Source organism: Myotis yumanensis, unplaced genomic scaffold (assembly GCF_028538775.1).
Source record: "Myotis yumanensis isolate MYYU_CA2020_CCGP unplaced genomic scaffold, mMyoYum1.0.hap1 SCAF_14, whole genome shotgun sequence".
In the NCBI taxonomy this organism is placed as follows: Eukaryota; Metazoa; Chordata; class Mammalia; order Chiroptera; family Vespertilionidae; genus Myotis; species Myotis yumanensis.
Window position 1 is genome coordinate 1,456,390 of NW_027223765.1, and position 16,309 is coordinate 1,472,698.

Genomic DNA, 16,309 nt, shown 5'->3' on the forward strand with positions numbered 1-16,309 from the left:
GGAAGGAAAGCATGGAGTGGATGTCAGGCAGGATCGCAACCTGTGCAGAGGTTCCCGCCCCCTCCCCTCCCCTCTGAAAAGGACCCTCATTCTAGAAACCAGGCCCAGGTCAGCTCAGCTGCAATTTTTTATTGAGTCCTGATGCCCAGACCTCGGCAGAGCAAGGGGGAAGCGGGGGGCTGGGGGCTTTAGGCCACCGTGGTCAGGGGGTGCACCGAGGGCCACGTCTGTGAGACTTCAAACGGCCCCTGGAACCTGGCCTTTGCCCTCAGGGTCACGGCCACCTCGGTGGAGGTCAACAGCAGCTAGGCCTTCGGATCCAGGGCTCCAGCATCAGTGGAGAGCGGGAGGGCCCGTGCGAGGGCGTCCAGCCCCTCCCCCCCCTTCAGGAAGGTGGGCAGCTCAGGATGCTGGCCGGAGGGGGTGGATGGGGAGAGGCCACTTGGTTCCAGGGCCTCCGGCTTCCTGGTCACTAAAGCAGGTCGCACAGGAAGTGCAGTCTCCGTCGCATGGAAATGGGTGCTGGGTGGCCATCACAGACCGCCCGGAGAGGCAGAGAGCGATCCAGATCTTATGGCCGCCATCCGCTCCGGACCTTCCGGCCTGCCCGGAGCGCTGAATTCGGCTGGAATGCGCTGCGAGCTGCCCCACCCAGGCTCCAGGGACCGGCACTGGGACCTCAGCTCCCGGGGGCTCTGCGGGGCCAGATGGGGAGGGGCCGGGAGCCGGGGTCAGGGGCCGGGGAGAACACCAGAGCTGGGGGTCCAGGAAAGAAAGCTGGGGTTCTCGGGGGGACCCCCAGGCTTTCCCGGGAGAGCCTGGGCTGGAGGCCAGTCAGTCTGGAGCAGGGGTCTCCCACCGCCCGGAGGCCCCGAGCCAACCCGGGGGCTCGGGACACTAAGGTGACCACGGATCGGTCAGGGGCCGGGGCCTCGATGGCCTCGCGGATTTGCCATGGTCTCTCAGGTTCCTCCCGGGCAGAGGCCGCTGAGGACATCAGGGGTCACATGAGGGTCACCAGTGGTGTCTGCAGCCCCTTGAGTCCCCCAGGCAGGCCCAGAGCCCCTCCTCTTGGCATCCACGTTGGCGTCAGCAGGTGGCGTGGGCGGTGGCCGCAGGTGCTCCAGCAGCGCTGCTGCCCGCCGCTCCAGGGCCCACAGCGTGGCCACCCTCTTGCCCAGGGTCTGCTCATTCTGCACCAGGCGGCGCTCCAGCCCTGGGAATGGGTCCTCTGAGCCAGGCGGCCTCTGGCCCTCGTCTCCCGCTCTGCCCGTCTCTGCCATGACCCTGATCCCCGGCCCCATCCCTAAAAGTCCTAACCCTGATCTACATTTGACCTCCTGTTCTGAACTTTGACCCAGCCCTCGTCACTAGATGAATCTGACCCTGACTCCACCCGGCCCCGCCCAGGACGGCCTGGCACGCACCCTCCAGGCGGCTCCAGCGGTCCTGCGCCCACGCCAGCAGCTCCTGGGCCTCGGCGCGTGTCCGCTGCACCCTCTCCCCTGCGTCCCGCACTGTGGCCAGCCGGCTGCGCGTGCCCTCCTGAAACTCCACCACACCTGCCCGGGCCACCTGCAGCTCCTGGGGCAGGGCCGGACCTGAACCCCACCCCACCTGGACCCCGACGCAGGGCCGCCCAGTCCCCGGGGCGCGGGAGTGTCAGCCCAGCAAAGCCCAGTCCCAGCCCAAACCCCACTTCACACTGTGCCAGGGGTCCCTGACACCCCAATGTCCACTGCTCCCGTCTCACCTTGCCCAGGCCCCCAGCCAAGCCCAGAGCATGCGCTGCCCGCTCTTCTGCCGCCTGGGCCTGCCGCTGGCACAGGGCCACACGGGTCCTGAGAGCCACAGCTGCCCTGGACAGGAGCCCCGGGTCCGGGGTCACATCCGCTGCCAGTGTCATCTGGGCCAGGCGCCCCACCACCTGGGGCAAAGGTCAGGGGGTCACAGGGAGGTCACGGCAGGGCAGCAACTCAGTGGAGTGTTCACATGGTCAGGGTGTTTGATAGCTTCATGGTATCATGTGGGTCAAGGACCTCGGGGGGACAATGGGACCAGTGGCCCCTGAACAAGAGATGCCGAGGGGTACAGTGGGGTATCACCTCCTGTACACTGGCCTCCAGGCCTCCAAGTGTCCGTCTGGCCGCCTGCAGCCCTTGCTCTGCAGCCCTGGTGTGAGCTCCCGCCTCAGCCAGCACCCCCTGAACGTCCTGCGCTCGGCCCTGGGCCCTGGCTGTACCTTCCCTGAAAGGTACGGGTGATCAGAGGGCAGCCCTTCCCCCGACCCTCTGGCCTCCACCTCCAGCTCCTGGCCCTTCACCTGGTCTGCTGTGCCTGCTGGAGGGCACGGTCAGCCGTGGGCAGCTCCTGGCCTCCAGCGCCCGGTGCCGGGAGGGCCCTCTGGACCTGATCCAGCAGGAGGGCGATGCCCACGGCCTCACCCTGGGGGCGGGGCACCGCCAGCCCTCGCCGGGCCGCCAGCTCCACACTCGCAGCATCCGCACCTTCATCTGTGGGGGTCGGTGTGGGGATGTTGGCTGTGAACTCTGATCCCTGACCCCACGGCCCCTGACCCTCACGTCTCATGGACGCTGACATGACTGCACGGTATGCGAGAGGCGAACAACAGGCAAGTGTGACATTTGCAGGAATTTTGTGAATCAGTTTTTAAGCAGTAGGTTGCCCAGCGGGTGGCTCAGTGGTTGACTGTCGACCTATGAACCAGGAGGTCAGGGCATATGCCTGGGTTGGGGGCTCCATCCCCAATGTGGGGTGTCCAGGGGGCAGCCGATCAATGATTCTCTCTCATTATTGATGTTGCCATCTCTCTCCCCCTCTCCCTTTCTCTCTGAAACCAATAACAAATAAAAATAATAGCCCTAGCCAGTTTGGCTCAGTGGATAGAGCATCGGCCTGCGGACTGAAGGGTCCCAGGTTCGATTCAGGTCAGGGGCATGTACCTGGGTTGCGGGCACATCCCCAGTTGGGGGTGTGCAGGAGGCAGCTGATCGGTGTTTTTCTCTCATAGATGCTTCTAACTCTCTATCCCTCTCCCTTCCTCTCTGTAAAAAATCAATAAAATATATATATATAAAATAATAATAATAATAATTTTAAAAAATAATAAATAGATAGTAGGTAGACTGCCATTCGAGGTGGTGAGGCCACTCAACCTTGGACACTGACAAGCACTCCATCAGCTCCCCAACCCACAGCCAGCGGTCAGCATACCCAGCACCCCCTACCCCCTCACCCCTGCCCCCCTCACACCCTGCCCCCCTCACACCCCTACCCCCTTACCCCTGCCCACCACACCCCTGCCCCCCTCACACCCTGCCCCCCTCACACCCTACCCCCTCACCCCTGCCCCCCCTCACACTCTGCCCCCCTCACACTCTGCCCCCCTCACACCCTGCCCCCCTCACCCCTGCCCCCCTCACCCCTGCCCCCCTCACACCCTGCCCCCCTCACACCCTACCCCCCTCACCCCTGCCCCCCTCACACCCTGCCCCCTCACACTCTGCCCCCCTCACACCCTGCCCCCCTCACACCCCTACCCCCTCACCCCTGCCCCCCTCACACCCTGCCCCCCTCACACCCCTACCCCCTCACCCCTGCCCCCTCACACCCTGCCCCCCTCACACCCCTATCCCCTCACACCCTGCCCCCCTCACACCTTGCCCCCCTCACACCCTGCCCCCCTCACACCCCTATCCCCTCACACCCTGCCCCCCTCACACCCCTACCCCCTCACACCCTGCCCCCCTCACCCCTGCCCCCCTCACACCCTGCCCCCTCACCCCCTGCCCCCCTCACCCCTGCCCCCCTCACACTCTGCCCCCCTCACACCCTGCCCCCTCACACCCTGCCCCCCTCACCCCCTGCCCCCCTCACACCCTGCCCCCTCATACTCTGCCCCCCTCACAGCCCTACCCCCTCACACTCTGCCCCCCTCACACCCCTGCCCCCCTCACACCCCTGCCCCCCTCACACCCCTACCCCCTCACACTCTGCCCCCCTCACCCCCTGCCCCTCACCCCTGCCCCCCTCACACTCTGCCCCCCTCACACCCCTACCCCTTCACCCCTGCCCCCCTCACACTCTGCCCCCCTCACACCCCTACCCCCTCACCCCTGCCCCCCTCACACTCTGCCCCCCTCACACTCTGCCCCCTCACACCCTGCCCCCTCACACTCTGCCCCCCTCACACCCCTACCCCTTCACCCCTGCCCCCCTCACACTCTGCCCCCCTCACACCCCTACCCCCTCACCCCTGCCCCCCTCACACTCTGCCCCCCTCACACTCTGCCCCCTCACACCCTGCCCCCTCACACCCTGCCCCCTCACACCCTGCCCCCCTCACACCCTGCCCCCCTCACACCCCTGCCCCCCTCACACTCTGCCCCCCTCACACCCTGCCCCCTCACACTCTGCCCCCCTCACACCCTGCCCCCCTCACAACCTGCCCCCCTCACACCCCTGCCCCCCTCACACTCTGCCCCCCTCACACCCTGCCCCTCACACCCTGCCCCCTCACACTCTGCCCCCCTCACACCCTGCCCCCCTCACAACCTGCCCCCCTCACACCCCTGCCCCCCTCACACTCTGCCCCCCTCACACCCTGCCCCTCACACCCTGCCCCCTCACACTCTGCCCCCCTCACACCCCTACCCCCTCACCCCTGCCCCCCTCACACTCTGCCCCCCTCACACCCTGCCCCCTCACCCCTGCCCCCTCACACTCTGCCCCCCTCACACCCCTACCCCCTCACCCCTGCCCCCCTCACACTCTGCCCCCCTCACACCCCTACCCCCTCACCCCTGCCCCCCTCACACTCTGCCCCCCTCACACCCTGCCCCCTCATACTCTGCCCCCCTAACACCCTGCCCCCTCACCCCTGCCCCCCTCACACTCTGCCCCCCTCACACCCTGCCCCCCTCACACCCTGCCCCCTCACACTCTGCCCCCCTCACACCCCTACCCCCTCACACTCTGCCCCCCTCACACTCTGCCCCCCTCACACCCTGCCCCCCTCACACCCTGCCCCCTCACACTCTGCCCCCCTCACACCCTGCCCCCCTCACACCCTGCCCCCTCACACCCCTGCCCCCCTCACACCCTGCCCCCTCACACCCTGCCCCCCTCACACCCCTGCCCCCCTCACCCCTGCCCCCTCACACCCCTGCCCCCCTCACACCCTGCCCCCTCACACCCTGCCCCCTCACACCCTGCCCCCATCACACCCTGCCCCCATCACACCCTGCCCCCTCACACCCCTGCCCCCCTCACACCCCTGCCCCCCTCACACCCTGCCCCCATCACACCCTGCCCCCTCACACCCTGCCCCCTCACACCCCTGCCCCCCTCACACCCTGCCCCTCACACCCTGCCCCCTCACACCCCTGCCCCCCTCACACCCTGCCCCCTCACACCCTGCCCCCTCACACCCTGCCCCCCTCACACCCTGCCCCCTCACACCCTGCCCCCTCACACCCTGCCCCCATCACACCCTGCCCCCTCACACCCTGCCCCCTCACACCCTGCCCCCTCACACCCTGCCCCCCTCACACCCTGCCCCCTCACACCCTGCCCCCTCACACCCCTGCCCCCTCACACCCTGCCCCCTCACACCCTGCCCCCTCACACCCTGCCCCCCTCACCCCTGCCCCCTCACACCCTGCCCCCCTCACACCCTGCCCCCATCACACCCTGCCCCCCTCACACCCCTGCCCCCCTCACACCCTGCCCCCTCACACCCTGCCCCCTCACACCCTGCCCCCTCACACCCTGCCCCCCTCACCCCTGCCCCCTCACACCCTGCCCCCCTCACACCCTGCCCCCATCACACCCTGCCCCCCTCACACCCCTGCTCCACCCGACCCGTCAGCCTCAGCCCTCTGGGTAGTCCTCATTCTGGAAGGAGTGTCACAGCAGTGACCTGGATGCCCCTGCCTCGCCCTCGTCTGGGAACAGACGCACAAGCAGACATGTACCCAAGAGGAAACACTGGATCCTCTGCACAGTTGCTTGCACAGGGGCCAGGGTGGCCACACCCCAGGCACCCCTTGCACGACGCCACGTCTCCCGGGCCTGTTCCCGTGGAGCTTGCTGTGGCCTGGATGTGCTGCAGCTGGTAGGGGCAGGTCGGAGGTGAAATGTGTCTCCTGTAACTCGATGGCCAGGCTGTGCCCTCCCCCCCCCCCCCGCGCCCACCCAAGGGCCCCTATCGCTCTGTACCAGCTGCCGCTGCTGCGCCGAGGCTGCGACTGCTCGGTGCAGGCTAGAGGAGGTGTTGCGGGAGGTGGCCAGAGCCCACCCGGCAGCGGGCAGCATCCCAGGGCACGGGAGCACAGGCCAGCCCCGGGCCCGGGCCCCTGCATTCCTGCCAACAGACAGGAGGTCCACGATGCTCATCCCAGACTCCCCCCGGCCTCTCCCAGGGCACCCCTAGGAGGGGGCCTGGCCTTGGCAAGCCCCCCAGGGACCCACACCTCCACCCACCACTCCAGCTGTGACCAGGAGTCTCAGGAGCGGTGAGGCACTCCCTTCCTGCTTCCTCGGGCCGGAGCCCTTGGCCAGCCCTCCCTTCCCACACGCCAGCCTCGCCTCCCACGGCCCCTCTGAGCTCTGACTCCTGACCTGCTGCCCCTGCCCCCGTGTCCTGCGTCCAACACCCCTGTCCACACCATGCCCTCCTCCTTCCCGAGGACGCAGGACACACTTGAGGCCTCATCACACTTGCGTGTCAGCGGCTGCCTCTCTCCTCCGGGCACACACTCCCACCTCCTGCTCTGCTGCAGCCTCAGTCCTGTGCCCTCGGCCTCCTTCCCAGCCTCCCCCTCCACCCTCCCACGCTCATTCCGCGGACCATGACCCCTCACGGTGGCTCACCCACTCGCCAACGCAGGGTGCCCCCGGGGTCGGGCACATGCAGCTCCTGGCGGCTCTCCCAGGCCCCCGCTCATAGTTACTATCACACTCACACAGCGGCTGGCAGCACACACACCCGGGGCTGGGGGTCACGTGAACCCCGTCAGGGGCACACACACACTCAACCGGGCACTGCCACGTGCTGTAGGCTTACTCACTGGGTGGCACACCGGCTGTAGAGTGTGTTGGGCATGGCAGCTGCAGGGCTCGCAGCCCCGAGGCCCCCCCAGGTTCCAGAAGAGGGGGGCACAGCGGCCTCAGTCCCGCCCCAGAGTGTGGGGGCGGCAGGGGCACTGCCCGCTGACCTGGTCGCAGAAGCAGGCCTCGGCCCCGGACGGGCACCCCGCAGGGACGGTGCCCCGGGGGTCACAGCGGCAGCCTGGGGAGAGGGCGGGCTTGTCAGGGACGGAGGGAAGAACCCACCCACCACCGGGGGCCGCCCTCGCCCCCCACCACACACTCATGCCGGCAGCCCCCCGGGCGCAGGGCACTGCCGTGGAAGCCGGGCCGGCAGTGGGCACAGCCGGGGCCATGGCTGTGGTGCAGACATCGCTGGCAGCGCCCACTCTGCGGGTCGCCGGCGGCGGGGTCGCGGGGATCGATGTTGTTGCACTGGCAGGGCCGGCCCCGGCTCCTCCCGGGGTCCTCCCGGGGTCCTCCCGGGGCCACGGGCGCCCAAAGTAGCCGGAGGCACAGCAGTCGCAGTGGGGCCCTGGAGAGCGGGTTCGTGGGGGTCGCCTCGGGTGTCTTCCTGCACCTCGGGCGCTTTGGGTCCCTCATCCCAGAAAGTCCAAGGTGTAGCCAGGAGGGCGGAGGGCACCCTCGCTGCATTCAGGCCCGTCTCCTGGCTGACAAATCCGTGCCTGCAATTCCTCCCATGGACCCTCCCTCCCCTCGGGACCCTGCAGGTGCCCGGCCTGCAGCTAACCCTGCAGGTGGCACGGGCACAGATCAGCCTCGGCCTCACGGGATTATGAACAATGAGCAGGCCCTGGGTCTGCCGCCCGCCCGCGCCTCACCTGCGTAGCCAGGCCCGCAGAGGCACAGGACGTGGCAGGACGCCCCGTGATAGAAGCCAGAGCCAGGGGCCCGGGGCAGAGGCAGGGCTGGCACCGCCGGCCTGAGCCCAGGGCGGGGTCTCCATAGTAGCCGTCCAGGCACCTGGGGGCAGCAGCACATGGTGGCCTGGCCGCTCCTCCCGGCCTCCCCCCACGCTCCCCGGGCAGCACTCACCTCTCACAGTGCCAGCCTGCCGTGGCTCCGAGGCACGCCTGGCAGGCGCCGGTCAGCAGGTGGCACGCCTCAGCGTGCCCATTGCAGGCACAGGGCTGGCAGCGCGGGAAGCCCCAGCGGCCCTGGAGGCAGCGGTCACAGCGGCGACCAGCCAGGCCTGCCCGGCAGGGGCACTGTCCGCTCATCGGGTCACAGGCGGCGCTGGCGGCGCCCTCGGCGTGGCAGCCGCACTCTGTGGGAACGACAGAGCCATCGGTGCAGGCAGGAGTGTGTCCGCCCAGCCTGCGCCGCGGGCCCGAGGCTCACCTCTGCAGCCACCGGGGCCGAAGCCGTACGTTCCAGGCACGCAGCGGTCACAGGACCGGCCGGTGACGTTCGGACGGCAGGGGCACTGCCCGCCCAGCAGGGCACACTCGGCACTCAGGGAGCCCTGGGGGTGGCACTCACATGCTGGCAGGAGGAAGGGCAGGGTCAGGTGACCCTCCGGTGCCTCCGACGCCGCCCTTCCTGCAGCCCCCGAGGGGCACACTCACAGAGGCCGCCCCCGTGGAGCAGGGCCGAGATGCTGCATGCGAGGCGGGCGCAGGCCGCAGGCCGGGAGCTGGAGCGGCCCGTCCTCGCGGCCTCCAGGCAGCCGGCCTCGTGGAGCTCCTGCAGGCGCCCTGCGGCCCCAGGGTCCACCAGTCGCAGCCCAGGCAGCTCCCTCACCCGGGGCAGGAGCACAATCTGGTAGGAGGGAGGAGGGTGGGGGTGGAGGTGGCAGGCAGGGGACAATGAGCCCAGCCCGTCACTAGTGTCTGCTGCCCGCTCCCCTGCCTCGCACTGGCCCTGACAGCCCTCCCGCCCCTTTCCCGTGTCTCTCTCAGTCCGCGTCTCCTTCCTTCCTGATGGCCCACCAGTCCAGCAGCACCACCTCTCACTCGGAATCACGGCAGCAGCCTCCCCCCAGCCATCCCTCTCCCCCAGCTCTTTGCTGAGTCCTTCCAGGCTCCCCACTCTTCCGGGACAGAGTTAAGCCCCTCTCCTGGGCTAGTCCCACGAGGTCTGGCGTTGGCCTGTTCTCACCTTCTGTCCTCAGAGCGTGGCTCTCCCGCCGGACGCCCTCTTCCACTCTCCACCTGTCTCAGTCCAGGCACAGCCCTGGCCTCGCGCCTCCTGCCCTTCATTGTCTGTATAACTCCTGTTCCCCCAGATGTGGGCGGAGCCCCCAGGATCTCACCGAATCCAGAAGGATGTTGCCCCCCTCAGGCCTTCGCACCCCTTTGGTCCGCCACAGCCGCAGGGTCACGGAGTAGCGTGTGCCAGGCTCAAAGCAGAAAGGTCTGGGTAGAACCACAGCTCTGCGGGCGGGGAAGAGAGCAGGGGCGGGGAAGGAGGGCATGATCGAGTGGGTACAGCCGGGGCTATGACCTTGACCTTGACCATTTCCACTGTGCAGGGATTGGAGCCAACATTTCATCACAGGCCCAATGGGGAAGACCAGCTTCCCAGCTGCTGCTCTGTTTTAAGTTAAATTAAGTCCCTGTTTCTATTGCTCGACGATGCGATGACGTGGGGATGACAATGGGATTTTCCACTCTGTCTGGGAGGCTATTTCAAACGTGTGGGCAGCATAACAGGGCTTGGTGTGGGGAGTCCCCGGGCCCTGCCTACCTGTGTGCGTGGGTCAGGGCGGCCTGGAACAGCTGCTCTGGGGGCAGCGGGTGGGCACAGCGAGTGCTGCTGGGCAGAGACTGGGCGCGGACCCTGACTAATGCCTGCCAGTCTTCAGGTGCCTAGGGTCAGCGGTCAGCAGTCATAGAGCTGCCCCGACCCACCTCCCAGCACCACCCACCACCTTGCCACCGACCTGGATCTCATAGCGCAGGACAATGTCATACTCCAGGGCACGAGGCACCGTGGGAGCCAGCAGAGAGAGGCCGGCCCCATCGACCACATGTGCGAAGCCAGAGCCAGGCCACAGTGGGGGGCCAGCTCCCAGGTGCAGGGCCCCGGGCTCCTGGGGGGCCTGGGTAGGACACACAGACTCCCAGGTCCAGGCCCCCCAGGACCTAGAACCCTCAGGACTTGGGTTCCCTTCCCCCAAGACTCCAGAGACCCAAACCCGGGCTCGGGCCCCTTCCCCAGGAGACCCTGGGGCCTGGGGGCTTTACCCTGCTCCGCAGACGCCTCCCTCTGGGCAGCTGGCGGCTGGAGTGGGCTCGCCCATCAGGCTGCAGGGCGCACTGAGGGTCACGCTGTCTCCGCAGTTGGGACAGGAGCCGACCTGGGGAGGCCCCTGAGGCTGGTGCACAGTGGGGAAGAGCTGGCCTGGGGGCTCCCTGGGGGCAAGTGGGGGATCAGTGCCCCCCAGCATTCCAGCCCTGTTCTCTGCCACACTGTCCTGGGAATACGGGCTCCAAAGACACCAAACCTCCGACATGCTGACACCCCCACTTCCTCACCTTCCCAGCCTTGCCAGCCTCTTCCTCCAACCACCTCTCTCTGAATATGGCCCCCCCCCCCCCCCAGCCCTAAGGTCTGAGCCTGGATTCCCTCCTGCCCCCGCCCCCCTGGACACTCACAGGCAGCCGAGGGTCAGCTGGCTGGAGGCCCTGGCCGAGCTCGGCTTCGGCGATGGCCTGGTCGAGGGCAGCGCAAAAGTACCCAGACTGGGGCTCCTGGCAGCGGCGGCCTCGGAGATGGGGACGGCACAGGCAGAGGCCCTCCCTGGTGGAGCACCTGAGTGTGCACGGGGCGGGGCGGGGACAGAATCAACACCCTGTTCTTGCCACTTGACCCCCCACTCCAAGGCTCGGCCTTGTACCTGTTGCTGTAGGCACCCCCAAAGTCACAGTCACAGGGCTGGCAGCCTAGAGCGTCACTGCTCAGACCCCAGAACTCGGGCTGTAAGAGAGAGGGGTAGTGGAGGAAAGACAGGAAGAGCTGGATAGGGTTAGTGTTAGGGTTAGGGTTAGCGTTAGCGTTAGGGTTAGGGTTAGCATTAGGGTTAGCATTAGCGTTAGGGTTAGGGTTAGGGTTAGGGTTAGGGTCAGGGTTAGGGTTAGTGTTAGGGTTAGGGTTAGTGTTAGGGTTAGGATTAGGGAGGTCATGGACAGAACCACCTGTTGCTGGAGAGAGGAGGCTGAGTACTGCCTGTGGCTGAGAGGGTTAGGGTTAGGGTTAGGGTTAGGGTCAGGGTCAGGGTCAGGGTTAGGGTTAGGGTTAGTGTTAGGGTTAGGATTAGGGAGGTCATGGACAGAACCGCCTGTTGCTGGAGAGAGGAGGCTGAGTCCTGCCTGTGGCTGAGAGGGGAAGTGGAGATGCTGGTTGACTCGGGCACGGCTACATGGAGGGGAGGTAAGAAAAAAGAAGATGGGGTGGCTCTTGTGGCTCAGTGGTTGAGCCTTGACCTATGAACCTGGAGGCCATGGTTCGATTCCCAGTCAGGGCACAGGCCTGGGTTGCGGGCTCGATTCCCAGTGTGGGGCGTGAGGGAGGTAGCCGATCAATGATTCTCTCATAGTTGATGTCTCTCTCTCTCTCCCTCCCTTCCTCCTCTCTGAAATCAATAAAAACATATATTTTAGAAAGAAAGAACGATGAGGACGCAGCCAGGGTTAAACGTTAAAGCAATTGCCATGATCGAGGGAAGGCCGGGAGCGACTAGACGCTCTTCCTTCAAACATGTTGTGAAACCCGTCTGCCCAGGCACACGGCTGTGGTCACTCACCCACCAGGCCTCCTCCTGTTTCCGGTCCCCGCCCGGGGCTACACGGCCTCAGCTCGCCACGGCGGCGCTGACCCTGGTGACCAGGTTGGGAGGGCACCGCCGACGTGTGCAAGGCTCAGGGAGTCACCCTGAGTACAGCCTCGTGCTTGTCGGCTGGCTTCTAGAAGCTCAGTGCCCCAGAGCAAATCAGATTGGCCGAGACTCACCCGGCACCGGCCGCAGTCCCATCCCGAGACAAAGCGCTTGCAGCGGCAGGCCCCGCTGGAGGGGTCGCAGGCCTGCGCGCCAGGGCCCCGGCCCCGGGGGTCGCACCTGCAGGCTGAGGCACAGGCAGGGGAGGGGCATGTGTGGTCGGGGTGGCGATGGGACACAGCCAGGGGGACATGGGGGTGGGTCACTCACGCTGGCAGCCCTCTGACTGGGGAAGGCTCAGGCCATAGTGCCCGGGCCGGCAGGAGTCACAGCGCCGGCCCCAGACGTTGGCTTTGCAGCGACACTGCCCGGAGAGAAGGCCACGGGTCTCATCTGTGTGGGCGTCACACAAGCCGCCCTCCAGGGCACCCACGGGGTCGCAGTCACAGGCTGGCGAGTCAGAGTGAGGGCAGTGAGGTCAGGGGTCCCCCGGAGGGCAGAGGGCGGGGGGCGGGTTGGGACGGGGGGGGGGGGGGCGGCTCACATTTGCAGGAGTGAAGGGAGCGGGGGTCTGCCTGGGGGTCCCGGTGGAAGAAGGGCCGGCAGAGCTCGCAGTGGCGCCCGGCGGTATTGTGCTGACACGCGTCGCACACGCCTCCACTCACGTTGCCAGATGCCAGGTACAGGGCCATGTCAAAGTGGCAGCTGCGGGCGTGCCCATGGCACTCGCATTCTGGGGGAGCACGAGAAAGGTGGGGATGGAGTGGGGGCCCCACGGCCAGGAAGGCCAGGCTGTCGGGTAGGGCACCTACCCCGGCAGGTGTGGGGGTGCCCAGGCTCAGCGGGCTGCCACGGGTGGTCCTGGTACAGGTCCTGGCAGCGCTCACAGTGGGCGCCAGCCGTGTGATGGCGGCAGACACAAAGGCCATGCACCTGGCAGGAAGGAGGGCAAGCTGAGTGGGCCCCGTGCCCCAGCTTGCCCCTCCTCCCCCCCGCCACACGATGCCCCCCCTCTCGCTCACCATGCCCTCCGCGTTGGCTGGGGCCCCGGGGGCAGGCCTGCACTCAGAGGCATGGCCGTGGCACAGGCAGCTGCCTCCGGCCATGAGCTCATAGAGGGCATAGTAGTAGAAGGGGTGTCCCCTGAGGCCCCCCGGGGGCCTGTCACCCAGGGTGTGCAGTTTGGAGAAGTTCACACAGAGGTTAGTCACGTGCAGGAGCTCTGGAGACACAGATGAAGAGGCCTCAGGCGCGCTGGTCCCCCCTCCACGGCTGGGAGGGAGGGGGGAAGGGGGTGTCTCCCTCTCTGTCATCGAAGCCACCTGCTCCAGCTCCCCTGATCCTCGGGGTGCGCGTCAGGACCACCTCATGTGGCAGTGCCGCCTCTGCACGGCTCCAGCCCCGAGGCCACTCCTGAGCGGAGCCCTCAGCGTCCCCTGCTCCCTGGACACCCCGTCTGTGTCTCTGGATACTTGAACCTGCCTCCCCACCTGTCCCCCAAGCCCTGTGGGCACTATTTGTCAGCTGTCTCTCTCACTTCGTGCCTGCTCCCCGCCATGGCCCCCGTTCCTGGCCCACGACTGCTCACACGCTTGTGCCACTGCATAGGGCCTGGCGCGGGCAGGTCTCCATCTCTGCCCCACCCCTGCCCAGACGTCGCCTGCCACGCAGCGGGGCCCTTGCTCAATGCACAGGCGGATGGTCCGCGGCTCCTCCTGCTCCACAGCTTCAGGGCCCTGGCCAAGGCCACCCCCTACGTCTCTCCTTTGCCAGGTTCCCCTGTTCTCCTGATCAAAGGAATGGGCAGCAGCTGGTCCGGGGCCTAGGGTGGGGTTCAGGGCGAGCAGCTGGTATCACAGTCCCGGTGGGTGGAGAGTGTGGAGAAAAAGCTCATTTGGGTTTGTCCTCCTGCTGTGTTACTGCCTGGCTGGCTCTGGGCCACCCTGTTGAATTATGTGTCTCTCTCTTTTTTTTTTCCTTGTTTTTAAAATATATTTTTACTGATTTCAGAGAGGAAGGGAGAGGGAGAGATAGAAACATCAATGATGAGAGAGAATCATGGATCAGCTGCCTCTTGTAGCCCCACACTGGAGATTGAGCCCGAAACCAGGGCCGTGCCCTGACTGGGAATCGAACTGTGACCTCCTGGTTCATAGGTTGACGCCCAACCACTGAGCCACGCCGGCCAGGCTCTCTTGCTCTGTAACAGGCTTCTGCTTCACAAGGTCACCCCCAGAGATGCCCTGGGGTCAGCTAGAGGCAGCTGCGGGCTATAGGGCACCGACTAAGGCCAGAATGAAGACTCTGAGGGGAGGGCAGGGGCCGGGGCGTGATGGGGGCTCACAGGGGAGGGAGGAGGTAGTGACAGGAGCAGAGACATGGCGGCTGGCAGGGAGAGCCGTGACAGGGACCACATGGGCCCCACGAATCCAGTGAGGGGGCAGAGATGGAACTGCTACCCATGCCGGCCCCTACGCAGAGGGCACAGGACGAGCAGTGAGGGGGCAGGAACGGGGGCCACATTAGGGACCACAATCGAGGACCGTGAAGGGGCAGCTGGAGCAGGATGCTGGGGGACTGAGCTGCCTCACCCACCACCTGCCTCGCTCCCCTCCCCCTCCCTCCGCAGGACCACCCCTCCCCCATTATCTGCCAGCCTCACAGGCAGGGAGCGCAGTTGGCTGAGAATTACCCTGAATCTCGGGCTTCTGGGGGTTCTCCACCAGAACGGTGGGGTCCAGAACCTTGAAAACGACCTGAGGAAAAAGCAAGCCTGAGCCTCCGGCTTCACACCCCCCCTCCCCCGCCCGCCTCTGGCCTGACCTTGCCCCCGGTGGAAGGCTCGATGTCTGAGTAACGCTGGTCACAGATGGGGTCGCTGACACTGTGGCCCGGGGCACGGGCGACGCCAGGGAAGAGGCCGGAGCAGTTGTGGGCAAAGTACCGGTACACGTGCCAGGAGTGGCCACGGTCCACCGAACGCTCGAGGGCCAGTGCCGCTGGGCGGAAAGTCTGGGGACAGCAGGGGTCCTCGGGTTACCAGGGGTGGCCATCGGGACAGGAGGCACACGCCAGTCTTTAAGGCCGGGGCACCGGTCACCTTGAAAGTCATGATGAGGTGGGTGAAGTAGAACGCGCTCTCCAGGTCTAGCTGGATGGTGACGTTCTCAACACCTGCAACCACAGGGCTGGTCAGAGGGACCAGCCCTTGACCCCAGACCCCAGACCCTCACACCAGGTACACCAGCACCCTCACCGCTCTCAGCTTGCCACCAGGTCTGGTTGCCACGGGGACCACTCCGGGATATCACATTCTCAATGCCATGGCCACCCCAGTCCCCAGAGTTGCAAAAGAAGCAATTTTCAGAGTCCTGGGGGAGTGTCGAAGGAGAGGGGGATAGGAGGCACATGGCGGTGCCCCCACTCCAAAGCTTCACAGCTCCGGCCTCGCCCTCTAGCCCCCGGTGACCTGAACTCCCACAGGGCCGAGCCCCCCGGAAGACCCGGAGGTACCTGGTCCAGAGGCCTCCCTCTCCCCTCGGCCTGGGGGTGACTGACAAGGCAGTAGCGCTCAGGGCCATGGCGTCCACAGGTGGATGAGCTCCGAAGGCTCTGGCCACGACCGACAATCAGGTCGCCAGTGGGTGGGTAGCAGCTGCCGCTCTGGCAACCAGGTGGGGTAAGTGTGGCTGGCACCTCCCGGGCAACTGTTCTGGGAGCCTGGACTGGGAGGGGGAGGGTCTGAGTGGGGATCCTAGAGGCACCCCCTCCAACCTCACCCCGCCGGGCAGCCTGAAGACTTCTCCCCTCCAGATGACTCAGAGGAGCCAACTCCTCACCCATGGGTGGCAGCAGCAGCAGCAGCACAGAAAGGAGGGGGCCTAGCCCTGCTGAGGGGCCAGGGCGGTGGGAGCTGGAATCAGGCCTGAGAAAGAAGATGAGAGTGGGCCCCACGCTGGCCCCCCTTGAGCAGCTGTGTGGCCCCTGGGCCAGTCCCCATACTCACATGGTGGGTGAAAGCAGGGCCACCAAAGGCAAGAGGCGCGCAGGGCTGTGGGCCACCATGCAGCGGGGAGCAAGGGGGTCCCCGAGGAAGTCCCGCCCAGGGGAAGGACGCAAGGTGGGGAGGAGCACAGGAGCTCCTGCAGGCCCAGCCGCAGCTGCCAGTGCAGCCAGGGCTCAGACCAACCCAGACAGAAAAGGCCGATTCTCATTCAAATGAGGCTCCCACCCCAGCCCTGAAAGGCTGTCTCCAGGAGCCCCTGGGGAATGCCTTCCCCGCCTGCCCCAACCCCTGCC

General features: G+C 66.5%; 2 protein-coding genes across 2 annotated transcripts; both read right to left on the reverse strand.

Moving 5' to 3' along the window:
* Window positions 1-113: 113 nt before the first annotated feature.
* On the reverse strand, window positions 114-3,147 carry LOC138992270 (laminin subunit beta-3-like). The gene is made up of 5 exons (XM_070390933.1): window positions 2,324-3,147; window positions 2,106-2,247; window positions 1,754-1,927; window positions 1,428-1,584; window positions 114-1,216 (listed from the first exon to the last, which is right to left on the reverse strand). The coding sequence occupies exons 1-5, from the start codon at window positions 2,599-2,601 to the stop codon at window positions 963-965; spliced, it is 1,005 nt and encodes a 334-aa protein (XP_070247034.1). The 5' UTR covers window positions 2,602-3,147; the 3' UTR covers window positions 114-962.
* Window positions 3,148-7,190: 4,043 nt separating this feature from the next.
* On the reverse strand, window positions 7,191-16,075 carry LOC138992582 (laminin subunit beta-2-like). Its single transcript, XM_070391437.1, is given in 22 exon segments — window positions 7,191-7,312; window positions 7,953-8,024; window positions 8,027-8,094; window positions 8,167-8,398; window positions 8,473-8,616; window positions 8,700-8,892; window positions 9,386-9,506; window positions 10,320-10,549; window positions 10,731-10,887; window positions 10,973-11,052; window positions 12,085-12,197; window positions 12,281-12,460; window positions 12,555-12,743; window positions 12,823-12,943; window positions 13,033-13,232; window positions 14,703-14,766; window positions 14,834-15,022; window positions 15,111-15,184; window positions 15,267-15,381; window positions 15,569-15,735; window positions 15,850-15,935; window positions 16,017-16,075. Coding segments are annotated over 22 exon segments (2,976 nt in total).
* Between the last annotated feature and the right edge of the window lie 234 nt (window positions 16,076-16,309).